Source organism: Amblyomma maculatum, chromosome 4 (genome assembly GCF_055883805.1).
Source record: "Amblyomma maculatum isolate TAMU_Amacu chromosome 4, ASM5588380v1, whole genome shotgun sequence".
NCBI classification, from domain to species: Eukaryota; Metazoa; Arthropoda; class Arachnida; order Ixodida; family Ixodidae; genus Amblyomma; species Amblyomma maculatum.
In genome coordinates, this window is record NC_139347.1 from 159628004 (window position 1) to 159641864 (window position 13861).

General features: G+C 42.5%; 1 protein-coding gene across 1 annotated transcript in view; it reads right to left on the reverse strand.

Moving 5' to 3' along the window:
- Nucleotides 1-13861, reverse strand: part of LOC146193362 (uncharacterized) — a 105039-nt gene that overhangs the window by 51795 nt on the left and 39383 nt on the right. The window contains exon 3 of the mRNA XM_084600525.1: nucleotides 1689-1917. Coding sequence (XP_084456651.1) covers nucleotides 1689-1917 — 229 coding nt within the window. The remainder of the gene's footprint in view (nucleotides 1-1688; nucleotides 1918-13861) is intronic.

Below are 13861 nucleotides of genomic sequence, written 5' to 3' on the forward strand. Positions count from 1 at the left end.
ATCCGGAACAAGTGCATTTTCAACTATTTCCTCTCTATTCTGGCATCTGAGAACATTATGCGTATAGCATGCTAATAGCTGGTTGTGAGTTGCTGCAGTCACTACCTTTTGATGGCATCCAGCTTCTAATAAAACCAGTGGTTATGAACGCAGAAAAGGACGCGACGAAAAAAAATGAATGCGCTGATTCAGCGTCTTCAGTTTATTGCCACCAACTTGCCCGATTCTCAGTTCTTCCAAGCTACGCATATTAAATAGCGAGCATCTTCTACGTAGCGATGCCATGAATTTTATATGCTTGAACTATGACGCGTCATTGGAAATCTATTCCTAACTAATCTTGGGCAGAAGCAAGCCAAAATTAACAGTGGTTTCCACGACTTCAGTTAGCCCTATAGAAATGTCACCATTCTTAGAGAACAGTTTTATACAGAAAAAAAGGAAAAGAACTGAAGAGCACTTTTCTAAGCCATCCCAAAAATAAAAAATAAAAAAGCAGCCCTTTACGACATTACCGAAACACGTTTAGAAGTTTTAGAGAAATGTTTGCTAAAAATCAGTACACCAGAAAATATGCATTCAAAACAGTAGCAAGAAAAATTATTGCTTAGTGCGGGCACTGCTTTCGAAGCTCTCTAGGTATGCTCCTTATTGCATTAATATCCCCTCGCCAGCCTGAGTTTGTAGATTCTGTCCGCGTTCGGGATGCTCCATCCAAAATGAACTATTGTCAGCTAGTCCGAATTTTAATGTTAATATTATTGTGCCCTAACTCTTATGTCTTAGCCGCTTGCCTGTCTTCATAACTTTACTCTGCTGAAGTATCCATGTGCGTTTATTCACATTTCCCGCTGATTTTTCCTACGTCAAGGCTACTGACATCGCCCTTGAAAGAAGATTAAGTATTGTTTCCCGGTTTACAATCGGCCCTTTACTGTATAATGTTTCCTGCATCATGTTACCCTATTCCTGATACATAAGCATGTGCGCGATAAAAAAAAGCACACTGTAAAAGCACAATGAACCTCTCAATAACGAGAGTTCATTAAGAGCTCTGGGAAGTATTATCACTTTACGGAATACCTGCGCAACCAATTTGGGAGCGAGATACATATGTTCTTTTGGCTACTAATAGCGTACATACGCGGAACATAATCAATGTGCACTCAACAGGTTAAAGCGTAAAACGAGAGACTCCTTCCACCACCCTCCGACGAGATTCCACAGCTTTCATCAGCGTTCAACGGTAGCCATACCCACCGCCTATTTCAATGGAAAACGTGCTCCGGATGATTCCTGCGGCTAACTACTAACACTATAACTACTGTTATTGCTAGTGCTACAATACTATAACACGGCTACTATAAAACTCGATTTTGGGTTTATTGCAACTCATACACTGACGCGAAATCGACGGACGCGCGTATTATAGCTTATGCTGATGGGCGAAATAGAATTCACAATTGCAACCTGATTGCGGATTTCTGCGCGCGCGCTCTTCCCATGTAAGTTCGTTACACGCTAAACCTATTCCTGCGACGAAAACAGCCTACAAGGTTGCCTTTGCGACTACTCTGCGGATACAAAGACTGATAATATGGCTATGACACCGGCACAAAACCGACGATTGAATGGGCGCTGAAATCCGTCGCTACAAGCGCAAAAGACAATAAAGACAAAAAGCTCACGTTTTGGCGTAGTCGTTTCGACCGATAAGGTGATCTCTGCGCTTGTGGCCGCCTCAGGGGTAGTGTCCGGTGCGGGTGTCTCGGCCTCAGTCGGGTCCGTAAGCATATCCTCCGCCTCCGATATCGCACTTTCCGAGAAATATGTCATCACTATTTCTTGGGTAGTGACAGGAAAAGGCTGCGTTTGTTGTGGCTGAGTGGACAGCACCTTAGATGTCTCAGTGACGGCCTGCAAATGATGTGAAACATAGCGCGGACCCGATATTTGAGCTTGGAAGTAAAAGGGACGATTTTATGTTTCTTTAGGAGTGAAATAGGAGCGATGTTCCTTCTATAGCGTGTAGGAGTAGAAACGTCGTCTTCGAACAAGAACTCACTGGAATTTCTGCAGGCGCATTGGGAACCCTTCGAAAACAACACGCAGAAACTCGTGAAATAAACACGTAATCAAGCTAACAGAACTGGAATAATTAACTGCAGACAATGTCACGCCTACAAGCGAAAACTTCATAGGTCTCAATGGAGCTTTTTACATCGAAACCACTGACCTTGGTAAGCGGAACAAACCTGGGAGCAGCGCCTCTTCGACACTAACTCTAGAAACTAAGATAATACAGATGGCCACACAGCGTCGTAGGTCTACGCCGAAACTATCAATAACTCGAAATAGAAAAGTTTTCATTCCATTATATGAAAGAAACAGTCAAAGTGGATAAAAGTTTAACAAGGGAGCAGCATTGGGGAGCAACCTGCCAAAGCTCAGCAATACAGCCGCTTGGAAAGTTGTAGAGCTTTTAACTAAAACTTAGCAAATGATGGAATCATTTCCATATTATCTTAACTTCATTCACAGAGTAAACAGTGTATTAGATCTAATAAGATTTTCAAGAGTAAACTGCATGTGAGAGCGAGATTAAACAAAATCCAATCGTGATAGAAAACAACATTAGGTGAAACAATATTATATTTGGCATTGTGCCTGATATAACTAACACAAGTAACAGCCATTTCTCAAATACACATCATTTAGTCACACTGGAACCGCTAGCCTGTATATTAGGAGCTTTTATTCCTTTTTTGAAAGATGAAATTTTAAAAGTATAAAATATTACACATAGCGGAATTTTAAAACTAGGATATGGTGCTTGATCAAATTGATCACAGCGCGAGACTGGCATTCAAACACTAGCATTGTATGGCTGCATGACAAGAGAGATTTAAAGTCAGGAATGTATTAATGCTCCTACTGTGCCACGAGGTTTATTTGGTTACGGTGAAGTCTGTTGGAATAATAAACATTTAGTATAGCGTACACAGACACACGCAGAGGAATAGCGCACGCCAAACATATCGTGACACGCACTGAGAATGCGCTATACGATACCGGAGACCGAGCTCCTTCGTACGATCGGCCAGCGTACGCCGAAACTTGAGTTTATCATGCCCGGCCCTCACTTACGATGGGAGATCAGCGTTGAAAAGATGGCGACGTCCAGGCCTCCTGCTTAAGAGTGAATTCGTCTTCGTTACCGCGTTTTTGGGTACGCTGCCGCCAATACATAGCACATGGGGTCTTCGCTTTGCCTCGTGTAGCTTTGAGCACGAATAATTAGCGAATATTTACCTCAGTTTTTTTATTTTGCAGGGCGGCAGCGCAGTCACTAAGCCTGACGAGTAGCGTTGCTTTGTTGGCATGGCAACGCCATGAAGTGGGTCGCCTTGGCTTGATTGCTTGCACGCGTGTATCCGTAAAAATATGCTGGCAGTACGGGGCTGAAAGGAGGCCGTTACGCACCACGACGGTAATACAAGGTAAAAGTAGTCAGCGCAGGAATACCAACGTTAAAACTGCCGCAGCAATGAAACTGGCTCCGGTGCGACCTAGCTAGTTTTGGCTTGCGATTAAAAAACAAAAAATGCTGAATGTGTTTTTTTATTTTACATCGATGTCGCCACAGTACTTTGCGTTCGCGCTTTCGTACGGCCAACTAAAAGATCCGATGCAACACAAGTAGCGCCCCATAATTTGCTGGCGATTATAATACGAAAGCGTCCATACGCTATACTAAAAGTCTCTAATGGCTGGCCGAGAAGGATCTAGCCCTGATATATGGCAATGTGGTAGGCGAAGAACATTCATATATGCTCTTTATTTTTCAGGGAAGGCCCATATAAATGGGAATTTAAATGTGGAATTCAGTACCGAAGAATGATCCCGAGGTTGTTTTTCTTACTATAGCGTCATGAAGAGGAAATATTGCCGGTAGGGGGGGGGATGAGTTTGAGGTATTTTACTTCGTACAATCCAATCGTGTCAAACAATTAACTCCGTTAGTGTGACGCTTACTGCAGTACATAGAGAAATAGCGCTAACGTGAATTGTTGCCAAGGAAAATATGAAGTTTTTACAGCGGTATATGAAATCTCTAAAAGTATGAAATTAGCATTTCCTGTGTCCAGCTTCAAGTAATTCGCTAGTTAGCTCACTGATTACAATAATATAATGTAAATGCCGAGCCTTTGTTTTGAGCCTTTTATAAAGACTGTGGAGTAAAGAAACGCATAAAACAGTAATGCTGTGCTTCGTTGTGCTTCTATCGAGCGCAATATTAAGAGCAGCTCAGTTGCAGTGTTCAGATAATGGAAGTAATGATACACTATCTTACGGTACATGTTTAGAAACGGTTCTGAACAAACACGTCACTTTTATTAATAACCACATTTAGTGCGACCTGTGTAGCAGTGTGGGGTATGGTGCGATGTAGAGAGCTGTAACGAACAAAAATAACGTTGCCTATGAGAGATGCTGTAGTGAAGGGCTGCAAAATGGTCTCGATCATTTGAGGTTCTTGAGAGTGCACTAATATTGCACAGCAAATGGGCGTTTTGTGTTTGGCTTCCATCAAAAAGCAGCTGTGTGGACGAAATGAAGCCCTCCTCCATAGGATTAGAGGTCAACTGTCCTGACCACTAATCCACCGGGCATCAAGATTCATTTTTGAGTGTATAGTGAATGATTGTAGTATCGCACACCATACCATGTAATCCGGCGCCAAATGTGCACAGTACGAGCGGGTGGAAGTTTGTTATGAGCCTTCCAGCACAAGTTGACCCTTACTCGCTCCCGCCTGCAGCACACTGACTCCAAGAATAGTGCCGTTTTTTTTTTTTTTTTTCAAATTTGCTGTAGTAGCAGTAGTAATAACTTTATTAAAACAGAGGAGTTTAAGGCATTCATGCCCCTGGGCCCCCAGTGTAGTATGTAGCTACACGCAGGGAAAACTTCTACCCTCTTTATTGACGGCAGCTAAACGTAAAACGTTTAAACCCCCCCATGCTGCGACTGGCCCAATAAGGCAGCAGAGACCACGTAACTACTGCAAATTAGTACTGCATACCGTCTTGTAGCCTTATCTCTTTCTGGCTTCGAGGCTGCAGTGTATCTTTTACATAGTCCACTTTGCTAATGAATGTGAGGCCTCCGGTCACTTCTAATACATTGATATGAATTGAAAATGTGGTCCATCTAACACTTTGTATTTCAGTCCAAGCTTGCCTTCGTTGTTAGCGTTGTGTCCTCGGGTTTTAGGAATCCGGGTCCGGGTCTTGGTGCCGGGGCATACGTTAATTTGTTATCCGTTGTTTCACTCTCCTCGTCTTCTGTTGAAGGGCATGGTAGAGGTCAAAAATAAATGTTTTATTATGGAGGCTCTTACAGAAACATTTACAAGCTATTGACTTCCCTTCAGCGTTGAATATGCTGAGTAATGCTGCTGTTAGACAGCGGCGGCATCTTAGCGATCATAGGGTTTCATGCAAGCTACAGTCTTCACAGTTCAGGAGTTGCGAAATTGTCAAGGGCGCTACAGGAGTCACCTTCAATAGGTCATAGCATATTCATTGGTCTGTATGTGTTTACGATTTAACGTATGCAGTTAAAACCGAAATATGTGCCGCATACAAAACACCTACTCCACAAACAAAGGCTAATGAAAGATCAGCCTCAGGTTTGCTTCTTGACTCGGCGCCTATTACGTTCTGCACTCCTCACTAGGTGGTAGACTCAAATCCAGTCACAATGACTTCATTTTGATATAGAGAACGTTGAAATTGCCTGGAGTGCAAGTTGAACAACTACCTTTTGAATACTTCCCAGGCTTCCGTACATCAGGCTAACGGACGTCCGGTTGCCGTTTTCATAAGGGTTTAAAGTCGTGCCGGTCGAAGGCGAAATATATCCGGAGACTAAGCTGGAAACTAGCTGCTGATGTTTTGGTGATGAGCCTGGTCCAATACACTGTTCTCAAAAATCATTCAGCTTACAACCTGCCCGGAGCAAAGGCCTAGTTTTGAACTACGGAGGCCTGGTAGTCTTTGCCACATGCTCGTGGCTCCCCTTCCAATCAATCAGCAGGTTAGTCTTATAAAAACTATAATGAGAGGGCACGAGAGATAATGAAGCAAACCGCTCACCGTCTATGAATATGTCGGTGCCGGTCATTACACCACCGATTAGAGCAGCAAGCATCAGTAGGCAACAGACGGTACCCACCATAGCGAAGAAGCTCTTCTTGTCTCTGACAAAAAGAAACCCAGGAATATGATCGCAAGCAGGCACGTCGAAAGTAAAGAATAGTTGTGAAACCTATTGTTGCTTCGTGACTATAGGATCTTAAGAAGACACAAATTTCGCGGCCTACAACTACCTGCAATGAAGAACAAGCGTCGGCAGCTTTGCCAGCAGAGACATAATATTCTGCATGTATTGATGCCTTCATTTTTACACCATACTATAAAGAAAAGGTAAATATTCTTTTTTCAATCTCTTTTATGACATTTTGAGTGCTTGGACAGCTTCACAACTTCTACAATTATTAATAAAGCCATACGGATACCATGTATACAGATAGACATTCGATATAAAAGTGTACGTTCGTGTGAACGAATCATGCGCCGAAGTCGCAAAGTTCTTAAAGCTTCATTGTCTCTGACTAGCAATGCAGAATACACGTTGTGATTCCATCTTTCCCGCTAAACATAATAAAATTTATGACAGCACGCTATACTGAAATGGGAATAGCTGGAACGCTACATCGCACATGTTACTTTGTGCCAATTGTTGCAAGATTTCGATATTATCTCCCAATGAAGAATCTCGTCGTATGCAAAGCGTGTTGCTCTTCGTAGTCCTGAACAAAATACGCAATTTTCTTCTGCCTTAGGTAGTATTTTAATCCACAAATTTTATCACAGAGATACGCAGAAGGAATGTGTCAGCACACTAAACAAGCATGGCGTAGCTTTATTTCAGTTGTGGAAACATTTTTCTATCAGACGTCGAGAACAAGGCACTTTTAACTTCAAGACTGCTCTCAGTATCACATGTACCACTCGCGCTTAACAAGCTTCCCTTTGGAAAAACAGCTTTTGAAAGTTGCGTTCAAAAACAATCATGAAGGCCTCACCTTCTGCTCATAATAAACATCACCAGTTGAGCATAAGTCTAAGCGAATATTCTCAAGCACGTTGAAAGCACCAAATTAGACGATCAGTTATAGCACTGAAAAAAGCAGAGGTGCAACAGCGTAGATACTGCCTATTTGAAACCGGTACAAAATGGCATTACCTCGATCGATGGCTTTTCAAACTTTTCGCACAGATCATATGCGATGCAGACATTAATCTCGTCAATTGTGGCAATTTTTCTTTAAGGGAGCGTTTTTTTATTTCTCATTTATTGGCGATTGTACTATCAATGGCAGTTTAGACGGCATTAGCATGTGAATAATAAATTTGAAGAGCAAAAATTAGGTTCAGTTGTCATTTGCGCTGTTTTTCTGCAATCCAGACTTTATCGGACTCGGAGAAGAAAAATGAATTCAATGGAATTGTACTTACTTGTCCTCTTCTGTGCGCAGAAAAAAAAAAAAAAAAAAAAAAGATGCAGGAACGAAGGCGCCTGATGAGCAACTATGAATTCAAATTTAAAGAGTAGGCAATTTATGATGAATTAGTCAACAAGAGCGACACGGCGACACAACGTGCGCTATGTTTCAACCGCAGCATGTTGCTTCCCAGGGGGGGAATGGTAGCACTCGTCTCGTTGCAGAGTTGCCAACCATTTACCCCCGAAGGATACACAGCCGTCGCGTTTACCAAATCAATATAGATGACATATGTTCACACACATAAAAATATTCGGCAGTGCATTCAACACTGTTCCACCAGCTGAACTTTGTAATCGACGTGTAGACGACCCAGACTTTTTGACCTATTCTCTTTCTGTCTGTGTAAGCTTCATCTGCTTATTTGATATGGACCGTTGGTGCTTCAGGGTACTAAGAGCCACCGTGCAGTTTTGCTTAGTTTTATTAGCTCTGGTAGTGCGAATTCTTCCAGCTAAAGTGGCGCCACTCTCTTACTCCGACTCGGAGCGCGTGCTAAGTGGCATGAACAGAGCACTGATTTTCTTGCGATCGTCACAGTATGTGCAGGCGCGTGTGGCAAGCAATGCAAATTTATGGTATGTCAGACTTGCCTCTATACCTTAAAAAGGTCGCAGTAACACATCGAACCAAGAGTACGTTTTAGTCACCACTCATAATCAGCAACAGTTATATGTATGGCAGGCGCTTAGTCAGAATTTACCAGCCTACTTCCAACTATCGCTGCGTTTTGTTTAATTAAGGCGCTACCAGCATAAAAGCTAAGTAAGCAACCTGTCGCGCTTAGTCCTAATGTGGCAACCAAAATGGGAAATCTAAGGATAGCGTTTTCAATTTTTATGCCTACTGTTGCACACATTGCGGCTGTGCTGCTTTCTCACAGCACACAACACAAGGGCAGTTCAAAGAAGAGTCGCCGTACACTGTTACTCTGAAGCCAAGTTCAAGGCAAGTGTAGTTAAACGAGCACTAAAACAGTGGTTAAATTTTGCTTGCATGACTTAATTATTGCATTCTTGTAGAAATATGCTACTTTTATTAAAAATGAAGAACGAAGCAGGAAGACGACAACCACTGGCCGTTTTATGATGACGTAATAACCTATTTTCCTTTTCGGAACTATTAGACACGGTCACATTTTCATTCTTTTCCTGCCAGACATCACGCTTTCAAAAGAAAAACGACATCATTTTCAATAAACTGCTGAATCAGCTCGGAAAGAAAAAAGCGTAGGATTCAGCAATGGTTAAACAGGAAAACGTACTGCACAAGGACGACTGAGAGAGAATTACCTCTTGCACAGAAAGCTAACATCATAGTTTTCTCATAGCCTTTTCCGTATTCTATGAAGAAGAGACGCAAAACCCGTCCAGGCGCACACTACCGTTACGCCTCATCAACGGCATTTCTCAAGCTAGTTACGGAAGGCTAATGAAAGATTGCTCTATAAGCTGCTGTTGTAGTTCTAACATGCCAGCCAAAACTGCATTCGCGTATCAATACCTGTCGAATGACATTTAAGTGTATTTAAGGCTCACAGCGAGGTCCACCAATCCCTGAAATCGGAGTAGCTTTCAAAGAAGGCCGTGTGTTCGTGCCTATGCATACTTTTTAGATTTTAATTTCTTAAAATGAAATATTTTTCTCACTGTGCCCCTTAGATGCTCAGGTAAAATAAATATTTGATGAAATTCAATTCGTAAGACTTAAATCATACTTGCCACTTTCTCGTTCGTCTGGAATGGTAAGAACAGGATTCAATATGTACGGAATGTCTTAAAACACAAATATACTTCTTGTCGCAATAGATTCAGCTTGCTCCACTCTTCGTAAGAGTTCACATTTACAATTAGAATCACATGTAAGAACATTAGAAAATGAAAATCGAAGGCATACATTGCCTTAGGTACCGAAAACAATTTCAGAAACTTTTTTAGTTATTGCTAGATGCGTTTTTATTGTGAAAAAACTTACAACTGCTGACTTAGCTCAGTATATAAGATAGAACGGCATAAGCGTAGTATATGAAACACACTGAAGGCCTAAGACTACCATTGATTAAAACCACCATTGATTCGTGCGGTTTGTAATTGGTAAGAAGCTTGCTATTAAAGATCACAACACATATTACAACTGAAAACTACTTACTTAACATGGAGAAATTCACTGTTGGTAAAAGAGAGTAAAATGTTGCCAAGAAGAGCACACAAAGAGAGATTCAAAAATGCGTGGCTAAAATTCACATAAAAAACGCTTTTGCACTTGGATATAATGCTGGTGTGAACTGAAAAGCATTGTTTGGGTAAAAATTTATCAAGCATGATTTCTCTCATAGAGCTAAAAAGCTAAGCATTCCAAAATGAAGCGATCCTTACAGTATATGCGTGCATATGAGGACCTAACGATCTCTGGAGCTAATCAAAGTACAAGGAAGTGCGTTTTTATTAAAGCATGATGTTGATGCAAGTGAGACAAATGAACCCAGATTGGAGGAAAAGACCGGCAGTAGGCGAGACCTGAACCTAAGACTAACTTTTACATACGGTACTCTAACAACTAAAAAATGGCAACTGCGTAATCTACTCTCGAATGTGTGTTGCGTGCAGCTTGAACCTGGGAAGGTTCACCCCCGACACCGCATGAGCTTGCTTCCTTAGTTTCAATGCCTTACTTTTGGCTTTTTTCACAAGCTTGTCGCAGCGAGCCCGTTATTCGATACTTGTTAGCTCCATAAACGCGTTGCATATATTATGACAGTAAAGAACGGTAGGGGGGAGGCGGGCTTTCGTCAGCATGCTGAAGGTTAAGGGAAAAGCAAAAAACATGTGCTCGGGAGTACAAGGTGCTACCCCGTGCAGCATCATTTCGTTGGTAGAGCGCTATACGCGGTATGCGACAGCAGCGAGTTCGGATTCCCTTCTTTTTTGTTGATTTTTATCTTTTCTGGTACACTGACAAACATTAGATTACGTATAAGATTAATTGTGCAAATATGTCTCCAGTTTCGGCAACATGCCTCTATAAAGACAGCAGATTCCTCGATGCTTTTGTCTGGTTCGAGAGGCTTCTTCCTTATTTTAACTTTAACCGTGCATGATGGCCGAAATAGCAAACTCATGCCCAGGGGCGGATGCAATTGCGCAAGCAGGTATGCTTTAAGAGCTTCCCTTTGTAGTGGCAGGCATCATAAAACAAGCCACAGGCAATCGCTCAATGTGATGTCATCGTCTACTTATATGTCTGGATTGAAAGAGGTGAGTCATTTGGTCTCGGCTGGCGCATAGAACATGCGGCTGGTTAACAGCGCCCGACATGACAAATCTAGTTGGGCATTGAGATGCTACATACGGTTGCGAAAGATTAAGAGCCCTAGTTATTACATCCTAGGCCTCCCTGTTTAGTTCAATATCAGCGACAGGTATTTACAAGAGCATTCGTCTTGTCGTTTCGCACGATTTACTACGCATCGAGTAGCCAAGAGTAAAAAAGCGGGGATTGAGATGGCAGTAACTGACACATGTGTTCGCCAATAACGTAGCAGCAGTCGTGAAAGCAGCCAGGCCGTTGTTTACAAGTTTTGAACGTAACCCCAACCCTCCTTCGGTGAGAGGATCACACATTTTTTGCTCTTTCGTTCCGGAGCACTTGTCCTTTGTCTCTTGCCAGCACCATCGAAAAAGAGTACTTGGGGAGATCGTCGACCTCCTAAACTTGTTAGGATAGGAGCAGTAATATTACAAATCAATGGCTACCACCTTATCTGGCTTCTTGGCATTCCTTTGTTCATATCTCAATGTGGGGCTTCTTGAAAAATGTTGGCTTACTCGCGTTATGATGGCCCATACCGAGATATGCACCAAGCTGCTGGAAGTAAATCTATCAGTTTCCCATACCGAGATATGTGCCAAGCTGCTGGAATTACCTAAGAAATCTCTCAGTTTCCTCAGAAGCAAAAACTCAGAAAGTTTCACCGTGAGACTGTGCGAGTATTGAATTGATACCCCACCTTCATAGGCGAGAGGTGCCTTTATGTTTCGAGTTTACCGAGTGCTAACTTCTCGGCTTCGAGTTGATTGCGGTTATGCTGTTCGGGGATTGTGCCAAAGAAACTGCTATATATTTTGTGACGTCTACGATTTAGACGCACATAATCGAAGCCTTCGATCTCGACAACTGACAGCATTGTATACATGTCACATCCCCAAACAAAATTTTGCTGGGTGGCACACAATAAATTTTGCGAAGTCACGTCAGCCAATTGACTGAATTGCCTCAGGTACAAGAGGACATGCGCGTTCCATTCACTGGTAAACATACTCGACAACCGGGTCAGGCAGCAATGACAGCAGCTGTTTTCAATATCGAGCCACCAGTCAAATTTTGTTGCATTTACTAAAATCGGAATCACAAGTTTACGAAAACCTTTCGGCGAGAAACCTTTTTCTTAATCTATTGTAGCCGTTTCATAAATCATTGAATGCATATATCAAGTCTAAACTTGATAATTTTAACCAACAATGCAGCGTAAAACCTCTAGCTAAGTGCTGTGGATACATGGAAGCCAGTGTTGACCTCCAAAGTTACTTTCTATAAATTTCGGAGAGCGAAATGATTGCTGCAGCCCTCGCCTCTGAATCGTATTCGCCAGTGCAAAGGAAGACACCATACTTACTAACAGACATGTCTGCCCCTCCAGCAAATGCGGGCTCTGAAAACGGAAAGAAATGATAGCTAGAGAAGACAGAGTAAAAACATTCTTCACTGATGCATCACATAGCTTAGGCTTAATTTTGTAAGCTCCTTGAAGCGACTCTTGTGTTTTAAAAACCTTTAATATCTACTCTTCTCACCAGAGGTTCCCTAAGGTCTCCTGATAGTCTATATAAAATATTATTGGCAGGGTGTCTGTTACTTCTAAATTATTTCATTTTGGGGGCTCAGTCACAGTATTTCCTAAGAGAAACCTTATGTCTGTGAAGTCACAATTTGCATGCCCGACGAGATGTACGGAGTGTAGGTAAGCAGAAATATTCTATTCTTTTTTTGTTATTTCAGACAAATAATGGGGCCACAGCCTTCGTTTACAGTATCCACAATAGGCAATCAACGCCCCCAGAAAAGATTTTAACGCGATCACGTTGAAGATGCTTTCCAAAAAATTAGAGGTGGATCTATGACAATTCTTACTAAAGCAATTATTGCACTCGTAACATGCACATGCTGAAACAGCGCTGCTGACTGGAGCATTTGAAGTTAAACAAACGAACGCAAGTCTACAGTCCTAGGTATTATTAAATCAGCGCTTGTGGAATCAAGATGCACTGGTGCGAACCAACCATTGTTTAATAGTGGCGTTTTCAGCAAATTCACGTTGTATAGACATAAAGTACCAATATTTCAACTACGCATTGTCGATTTAATAGAAGCAGTGATCGTGTTACAACGACGCCTTGTTCCCTCCCGACTCCAAAGCTCGACTGAAAAACAAATCGCCGTGATCGATTCGATGACCCTAGACTGAAGGCGAAATCTAGGTAGGTGGACAAATGGATTGCCCTAAAAAGCAAACTTCATGACCAGACTTCCCACCGCCAGTCTTGACAAGTGCACTAAGCCCTTTGTCTTAAGTCGACACCAACACCAATGTCCGCTGTACCCAGGACCACCTAGAACCTCACGAACAGTATCAAACGCCGACAAAGGCTTCCGTTTACGACAGTGCCTTCCTCGTGCCCCAACTAAACATTCTCTCTGAGTAACCAGTGAAAGCGTTACCGTTCTGGCACATCTGTTACTGTCGAACGCTGACACTGTCGAACCGGGACAAAATGCGAAGCAATATTTCAATTAAATCCAAATGGGATAATAGCACATAATGAAAATGCGTCCTCAGATGATGTGTCGACTCCAAGACGCATTATCTCGCGTTTCGGTTGGCTTACCCATCGTTGCTATAGTTGCAGCGGCGGGATTTCACTGTCTCGATCAATAAAAGCAGAATGCAGCCCAGGCAGGCACACAGTGGGACAAGTCAGGATGCACTCCCGTCTCTGGAAGAATTGGAAACAGAGTCAATCAGGGGCATGAAAAAATACACCCAACTGGCTGCAACGGGGATCTTTTTCTTCTCCTCGTGCCAGCAAATAATGGCGGCGCGTCAAGCGCTTCGGCTTCTTCTTCTTATTCTTGCCCCAGACGACATGGGTATGCTAACAGTGGGGGATTTGC